This window comes from Panicum virgatum, chromosome 3K, assembly GCF_016808335.1.
Source record: "Panicum virgatum strain AP13 chromosome 3K, P.virgatum_v5, whole genome shotgun sequence".
NCBI classification, from domain to species: domain Eukaryota; kingdom Viridiplantae; phylum Streptophyta; class Magnoliopsida; order Poales; family Poaceae; genus Panicum; species Panicum virgatum.
The window spans coordinates 1,608,644-1,617,158 of record NC_053138.1 but is presented as its reverse complement, the minus strand read 5'-3'; the positions used below and the strand labels follow the sequence as shown (position 1 = coordinate 1,617,158).

Genomic DNA, 8,515 nt, shown 5'->3' with positions numbered 1-8,515 from the left:
GAGTTGTACTCTGCGGTGGGCCTCAGGAGGGGAAAGAGGTATTCTAATAGTATATCTCCAATATGGTGAATTGTAATAGTATATTTTCAACTTCCAAAAGTTTTAATGGTATATCTCCAATTAGGATGCAAGTAAATACTCTATACTCTATACACCTGGAAGTGGAGGTCTGGTAGCGCTCCTGGGACCGTTCCGTCACTCACGGGTCGACATGTCGCTTGCTTTGCTTGAGCCAACGGGGAGGGACGCCCGACGCGGGCCCTGCTTTTTCCGCCACCGCCTTCCGCGGCCGCTGCGGCTTGTGTACCTTACCGCGGAAGAAAAGGGAGCGACGAGAGGTACTCTGGATTTTTGGCCCAGGTCGAGACCGTGGCCTGTGGCCCTTTGCCACCGCCGTCGGCCGATCCAGCCTGCTGGGCTTGGGCCGTTGCGTGTGTCGTCGGTGCCAGCTCATAAAATCGGCAAGCGCCTGTTCCTCTGTGTCGTTCCCCTTCCGGCTTCCTCGCCGTCGTCGCCGACTCCAATGGGTCGCTGCCGACCTTTCACGCCTCCCCTCTCGCTGCTGGTACTGTTCCTCGCCACACCCTCTCTCACTGCACCATTCCAACGAGATCAAAAGGCCGTCAACAGTTCGGGTCGCAGCCTCGGCCCTCATCCGCCCAACGCCCCAACTGCTTCCTCACCGCCCCGTCCCCCTTCATCTGCTTGTAGTTCTCGATTGGACCGACAAGGGACAGCTCCGAAGAACAGCGATGGTGGGTGAGTGCCTCTTATCGATTCGACCTGATTTGATTTTGGAGGGTAGTAATCTTTTTTATGTTTGCATAGCCCGTCTCAAAACATCAGCGTTAGATGGTTAGAATAAGTAACCTCTTATCGCTGAAGAAAAGTAGCAATAGTGAATACATTCAGATGTCTACCGCTCTTCATGCTAGATTGATGCTGCGTTGTTAGTTCCACATGATCTAATGCATTTTTTCTTCTAATCATATATTTGACTATTTTCTGCATGAAATTGTCCACAAAATTTGATTAGTAACATGGCTGGGTATGCATGGAGTGGCAGAGTCCAACTCTGAATCCTCAGCAGTGCAGTTGTATTCATCAGAAATCAGGATATGCATTGCTGACATGAAGCCCTTCCATCGACCTTGCTCCATAGCAGCGGACTGATCTAGCAATGGTTTGGTGTTGCTCTTAGGCTTAATTTCATCAATGTTCAAAGTGCGGCATCCATGGTCCTGAACACACCAATTAATATTTCTTCGCTTTTACCTTTTCTGCCCCTACCTACACTAATCAGAAGTAGGACTAAATATTTTTTTGGATTTGTATAGCGTCATATGTTTCTGCTTATACAAATAGCTTAAGCCTTTTTTCAAATTACTCTTGACAGTTTATCTAACAAAATAACCAACAATATGCACCAATTGAGTCTTTGTAAAGTTGAAATTGCAGGTTCTTTAAAATTGCTATGTTTTTTTATTGTGGTTTCAGATGACCTTTTAGTTTAATAATAAATGTAAATGTGATACCCATACATTAGCTCCTAAAAGTAATTTATCAGCAAACATATAAAACATTCACATACATGGCTGTTGACTTGACATATTTCTACTGTGATAAGACATCTTCTTTGATAAGGCTCAAATTCTTCAGCATGGCAACCATGTGTAACTTTTTTTTTGAAACAACCATAAGGTAGTTTGTTCCCCATTTTCCCTGATTCCCTTGCTGCTTCAGTTTTGATGTGTTTCTTCTGTCAACCAAAGTACTTTACTCCATACTCTAATATGAAAGAAATACTGCTGCCTTTGCATACATGTTCTTCTAATATGATAAATCGATAACACCCAATTGGCGGCTAATTGTACTACCTCATCATATCTTCGCAGTATACCCTGCTTCGCTTTGGCCTGGCTCATTCAACATGTTCAGCATTCAAAAAAAAAAGAAACCACCGTTTTTTGGGAACGGCGCGGCAAAGCGCGCCAATTTTCCTAGTTTTTCTACGTCCACCGAGCAGTTTGCCCTCTGCCGAGAGAACCATCCTATGAGTAGCAAGCAAAAGGTACCCAGAACATGCGTGCTTCATACTCATAGATGGTGTCCTACAGCCTCCGTGCATGCGTGCTCATGCGCCCTTAGACCGACGAACCGGAAATTAAATATTAGTTGTATATAATTAGAGACAAACATCATATTTCTTTGTTCCTAACACTGTTTATACCAGAACAGGCTGGAGCACTTTTTTTTCCTTGAACATCTTTCTTGAAAGATTTGCACTTGTAAGCCTTCATAATATCATGGTTGTTCCATCTTATAGTACATATATCATCACTAAGGCTGTGTTTAGTTCGCAAAAAAGTTTGGGTTTTGGTACTGTAGCACATTTCGTTGTTACTTGACAAATAATATCTAATTATGGACTAATTAGGCTTAAAAGATTCATCTCGTGCTAATCAGTTAGACTATGTAATTAGTTATTTTTTTCAACTGCATTTAATGCTCCATGCATGTGTCCGAACATTCGATGTGATGGGTACTGTAGAATTTTTTTTGGAACTAAACAGGGCCTAATTGGTATCTCTTTAGATTCTCTATGTGGAAGTCATTGCTTGACTAGATTTCAAATGTTGGTTACTTACAAGAGAGTTCATACTGCTACTAGGATATAATTTTTTTTCCTTTATCACCTACAAGTTACAATTGCTACAGTTAGAGCAGTCCCAACCCTCCAACCTTCGAATCAGCTAGTTTCTATGGCATTAAATAGCTTGCCACATAAGCAAAAAAAAGATGACATGGCATTTCTTCATAATATTATTTTATCAAAAACTTTACACTTACAAGTAAAATTAATACTTGTGTATCTCGATGTGGCTCGAAACATCTTACTAATATTAGTGTCTTCTCATACTCTTATTTCCCCGTAGCAAGGGCATTCAACTAGTTCAGGCTCTATTTAGTTGGTGAAAAATTGTTGATTTTAGTACTATAACACATTTCGTTGTTACTTGATAAATAATGTCCAATCATGGACTAACTAGGCTTAAAAGATTTATTTCGTACTAATTTAACTATGTACATGGACTAATTAGTTTACTCGATAATTAATTATTTTTTTAACTACATTTAATACTCCGTCCGAACATGCGATGTGACCAAAGTGGATGACCGGGATGAGACTCCTCTGCAGCTGGTAGGCCTACATGTCAGTGACCAAAGGGTCAGCCCCTTCCGAGGACCGACCTCTCCGGCTTCCTTGGTTCGTTCGTTCCCCAAATTCTACGCCGACCATTTCTGATTTGGAAAAAGTTCACATTACCCTCCTAAATTCTGCCTAAAGTCTAAAACTCAACCCTAATATTTGAAACCGGCTAATTAACAACTCCCAACTCCCGAAACCAGACACAAACGCCCCCTCCGCCCAAACCAGTCTGGTTTTGGCCCTGCTAGCATCCACATAGGCAAAATAGATCCAGTCTACCCAGTCTCTCTCCGTCGGTGTCTCATTTTCTTCCCTCTCTTTCTTGAGTTCCTCTTTCTCTCACCAGTCACCAGAGTAAGTCCCAGCTCCCAGCACCGGCAAGTTCAGTGAGGGAGGTGGCGAGCGCGTGGAGTGGGAGCTCATCCCAGTCGAGCTCGTCGTCAACCCGCGGCGCCGGAGACGAGGGGAGGTCTTGATCCCTTGTTGCATCACTATCAGAGCTGCTAACCTGCTATATGTTGTTTCTATTTCTCTCAAATTACGACTAGATGTCTGCAGCCGCTAGATTGGCTCCTCCGTCTTGATATTGACAGCTTGGGTGCCGGTGCTCTTTCTCTCCCCCATGAATTGTATTTCATCTTTTCTTTTTGCGGATAGAATTGTATTTCATCTGAACTGTCATCATCAAGATGATGCAAGTACTCAAAACATTGGGGGAGCGAGTACTCACCTTATAACACTAGAATCCCCTTCCGTCCCTACGACATTTGCTTCAGGATGATGCAAAAACGGAGTCAAAGGAGAGCTGCGTGAACTGGAGGCTGGAACATGAAGGGGGAAGTGGCTGTCGGCGTCGAGGGAAAAACCGGAGGCAGGAACTCGAGAAAGGGCAGGTTGGATCTGTTTTCATGGCTCACGGACACCTTGCCTATGTGGATGCCAGCAGGGCCAAAACCAGACTGGGCCCCTGTTTAGTTCTCTTCAAAATTCCAAAACTTTATAAGATTCTCCATCACATCGAATGTTTCAACTCATGCATGAAGTATTAAATGTAGCTAAATAAAATAACTAATTACACAGTTAGATTGTAATTTGCGAGACGAATCTTTTGAGCCTAGTTAACCTATGGCGGGACAATAATTATCAAATACAAATAAAAGTGCTACAGTGTTTTACACCCAAATCTTTACGCAACTAAACAAGGCCTAGTTTGGGCGGAGAGGGCGTTTGTGTCTGGTTTCGGGAGTTGGGGGTTGTTAATTAGCCGGTTTCAAATATCAAGATTGAGTTCGACTTTAGGCAGAATTTAGGGGGGTACTGTGGACTTTTTCCTTCTGATTTAGGCTCCTTCACCTCTGATTCAAGTCGCGAAATAAAGCGAGAATTTCTCTCGGTCGGTTCCAATTGCGAGCGAGCGATCACTCAAGATGCCGTCGCCGCCGGGGGCCAGCAGCGGCGCACATAACCGCCGCCGCGCCACGGACGACCGCGGATCTCGCTGGGCGTCGCCGCCTCAGGATCTGGTGGGCCTGCTGGCGTCGCGCGTGCTGGCGGCGGGCGACCTGCTCGACTATGTCCGCTTCCGAGCCGTCTGCACCAGCTGGCGCTCCGGCGCCGCCTCCCCGCGCGGCCGCGGCGTCGCCGACCCGCGCTTCCACCCGCGCCGCTGGATGATGCTCCCCGAGGGCCACTGCCTCTACCCCGGCCACCCGGACCTGCGCGGCCACGCCCGCTTCCTCAACCTCGACACGGGGGCCCTGGTCCGCGCCCGGATCCCGCTCCTCGGGGACCACTGCGCCATCGACTCCGTCGACGGCCTCCTCCTCCTCCTGCGGGACCCGGACCAGGAAGGCGCCCTTCGCCTCCTCCACCCTTTCACGGGCGACGTCGCCGAGCTCCCACCCCTAGGGACCCTCCTCCCGCAGCTCGGCTTGCGGCTGCATAGCATCCCCGCACCCTACAGGATCAGAAGCCTTGCAAAAGTCGTCTGTGCTTCCGTTTCCTTCAACAACGCTGGAGCCATGACCGTCATGCTCGCACTTGACGAGGTGAGCCGTGTGGCCTTTGCTACCTCCATGGATCGGCAATGGACTCTCTCAAGCTGGCCGTGCCCGATGCGCTATCCGCCATTGTCGTTCCAAGGAAAGCTTTACATGGTGGACACTGCTTCCACATCATGCGGCGAGAACAACGTACACCAGGTTCTCCAGATCGACCCACCTGTGCAGGATCAGGATGGGGAGGGGGCAGGTCGTGCTCTGCAACCGCCAAAGCTGATCGCCACAGTCCCGGAACACAAACTCGTCTATGTCTACGGTCTAGTAGAATGTGGGTCAGAGATCCTGGTGCTTGGCCACAACGATTGGTTTGGGTCACAAATTTTGGTATGCAAACTCTCGGACCTTGTGCTGCAGAGGTTTATCCCACTGAAAAGCATCGGAGGCAGTATCTTGTTCATTGACGAGAGGAGCATAAGTGTCTCCTCTAAGGTGCTGCCGACTGTCAAGGGTGACAGTGTCGTCTACATTCATTCAGGACATCCCTACCTTGCCCAATACCATCTCGGCAGTGGCAGCTTGTCAACGGCAATTGATAACTGCAGCCTCTATGGCCGTATGCCCGGGCCTAGTAGCCTTGTCCACCATGTTTTCAGCTGCTGCATTCGTAATCAGTGGTGCGTAGGCGTATTTACTTTATTTTCTTTCTGCACTGTTTCTCTCTAACTAATAAGACATCAATTTTTGGTTTTGGGCTAGCTGCTAATTTTTTCTGCGTTATGTGCTTGTAGGAGCAGAGGACTAGTATTCAGAAGGAATGCAAATGATTGGCAATATGAAGAGCAAGTTCAATAATGAGGCTAGTTCTTCGTCCCTTGTTTTCTGTAACAATACCTGGTGCATCAGTTTCTCATGCTATAATTTGGCAATACTGCTCTCTTTTTTAATCTTAGTTACAGCGATGTGATTTCTTTTCATTTGGCATTGTGCTACTGCTTGACTTTGTAACTAAACAGAGAATGAATGCAAAATTAATAAGCTGCTCTTAGGAAGCGGTAAGCTAAAGGCGCTTCCTGCATATAGATTTCTCCTTTTGCCTGATCACCTACTGTTAAGTGCTAACTCCAGCAACAATAGAGCTATTTACGTTCTTAGTTTAGTGTCAGGAACTCAGGTTCATGTGTCCAAGGCCTACCTGTCAACTAGTATAGGCAAGGGCTGTTCCAACACTCCCCCTTTTCCAAATTGTCCAAAAAAAATCCACTCACGCCTCATCCAGCTTCTGCAAATACTATATCCCTCATCCCCTGTTCCCATACACGTCATACTGCTGCTTCACATCTCCTGAAGTTATCTTTGCAGTTTGCTGGTTGATTTTAGCTTGGCAGTTAGTTTGGCATGCATTACAAGTAGCTCGTTTATTAACATGCTGCTTCCTGTCTACCCTGTGGTGAGCTCCTTCTGGTTTTCCACGAGTACCAATGATAAAATCATGTAATCTGTTTCAATAGGAGTTCTTTTATCTTCTGCTGACACTTTGACTAGCATTTTTCTATGACGATATAATTATTACACATTAAGAAAGTATTTTTTTTCTTCATGATGAACCTAGCGGCATGTTGCAAATGTATGAATTATTTTATAGTAATGGTCAAAACTAATAGTAAACCTAGAACTGTTTATATCTTTTACAGTACACAGTAATGCCTTTGTGCTTTTATGTCCAATAGTATTGATCCAATTGTTATAACCGTTCACTTAACAATCTTCTTTTCATGCCCCTATTTTAGGTGTAAAACCAACACCTGATTACCAGTTACCAGCATGCAAAGCCAAGAGATTCTTGGTTGTAGAGAGTAGACAAACGTTAGCATTCCTTCCATTATGCTATGACTTCATTACATTAAGCTACTATTGTTGTTTTTGCAAATCTTTGTCAATATGCGCTGCATTCTTGTTGTGCTGAATGGCTGTATTGTGGATTTTTACAGATTTTTTAGTATAACGTCTCTCAGTATAAACGGCATTTTCTGGTGGATACTGAACATCATTTTCTTTTCAAATTCTGACAAAGAATTGGTATGCTCTTACATTTTCTTCAGGCACTTTGCTTAGCGGCTTAACCCTTTATAGTTGATCATTAGGATCTTTGCACGTGCATTACAGTGGCGGACTCGCGGTGCTGTTCATTATATGAGCATGACAGTCTAGTTTTGAATCAGTAGTGCGTTAAAAATGATGTTTAAGGCACTATATATGTATTCTGCCACACACCTTAAGAAAAGCCACAGTTTGCAACTTTGCATTATACGCTTCAGAATGAGAAATTATTTTTGTCTAATTTACTGAGCCATATAGTGTATTAAACATATTAGTAAGTAGCTGATTCAATAATATGCTTTTTAAATATTCCATGACAAGAATTCGGCTTTACTCGTGCTTTGTTATTGCCATGTTTCTAAAATTTTTCAAGCGTTTCTGTCTGTGCAAGACTTGAATAGTACCTCACTTGCAAATGTATTCACGGACAAAATTGAGCATCGCAATCCTGCATGTTAATTTATGGAACAGCCCCCAAGCGCTTCACTATTTCTTGTTCTAGGTGTAGGTTAAAAAAAGTGAATGCGGATGATGCTGTTAAGCTTTGGAGTTCATTTACTAGTGAAATTATGTGTATTCTTCATCACAGATTAGTAAATAGCTGCTAATGTTCAATGCTTACCGCTTTGTTCAGCCAGCCTTTATTCTTTGTTATAAGCCTTTCATGTCATTTATCTTTCCAATATACTTGCTTAGTACGACATGTGCTCACCCTTACTATTACAACACTACTCAGAGCAAAGCCATTTTGAGGAGTACCCAAAGGATATTCAGGACTTCTAGGCGTATATTTCCCCCAGTGGGCTACCTGTGGAGTTGGAATGTCTGCTGCTAGAATAAATGCGAACTGAAACGCTTATTTATTTATGTTAATGACTTTCGGCTTGGTTTGTAATAATTTAACTATGATACTTTATGGCATTGCTACTGTTATTCACTGTTATCGTCGTATGTGTGTAATTTTGATCATGTCGCACATATGATTTACTGCTCGGTTTATTTCTTCAAAATTAGGCGTGACAAGACCTAACCTAGGAATGGTAAAGGGTCTTAAAAATTAGTCTATGATAACCTAAGTGATGGATCCTGAAAGGCTCCCAGACTCTAACTTTATACAGTTTTGAGTTAAAAATTTATAAGAGTCAAGTTGAACGGTGAACAAATCACTAGGGTCATGATTTGTTACCACCATTTAGATCCGTACTCA

The 8,515-nt window shown here is 44.1% G+C and overlaps 1 protein-coding gene and 1 long non-coding RNA gene across 5 annotated transcripts; both read left to right on the top strand.

Annotated features, from left to right (window-relative positions):
- Positions 1-423: 423 nt before the first annotated feature.
- On the top strand, positions 424-2,344 carry LOC120696660. The gene is made up of 2 exons (XR_005684265.1): positions 424-759; positions 1,896-2,344. It is a non-coding gene; the product is annotated as an uncharacterized LOC120696660 (long non-coding RNA).
- A 2,078-nt stretch (positions 2,345-4,422) lies between these two features.
- Positions 4,423-8,284, top strand: LOC120696659. 4 transcript variants are annotated; one of them, XR_005684263.1, is made up of 4 exons: positions 4,423-5,885; positions 6,006-6,067; positions 6,999-7,074; positions 8,045-8,284. XR_005684263.1 is itself a non-coding variant. In XM_039979635.1 (3 exons), the coding sequence occupies exons 1-2, from the start codon at positions 4,639-4,641 to the stop codon at positions 6,061-6,063; spliced, it is 1,311 nt and encodes a 436-aa protein (XP_039835569.1). In that variant the 5' UTR covers positions 4,423-4,638; the 3' UTR covers positions 6,064-6,067; positions 8,045-8,277. The 4 variants fall into 4 exon arrangements, 1 of the variants encoding a protein (XP_039835569.1); XR_005684262.1 differs by having other exon boundaries at positions 6,000-6,067; XR_005684264.1 differs by lacking the exon at positions 6,999-7,074.
- Positions 8,285-8,515: the final 231 nt, after the last annotated feature.

What these genes read in the sequence shown, in the direction of transcription:
- LOC120696659 (XM_039979635.1), top strand. Translation starts at nt 4,639, where the DNA reads ATGCCGTCGCCGCCGGGGGCCAGCAGCGGCGCACATAACCGCCGCCGC. An exon ending in TGCTGCATTCGTAATCAGTG is followed by an intron (nt 5,886 to 5,999) that starts GTGCGTAGGCGT and finishes ATGTGCTTGTAG; the next exon opens with GAGCAGAGGACTAGTATTCA.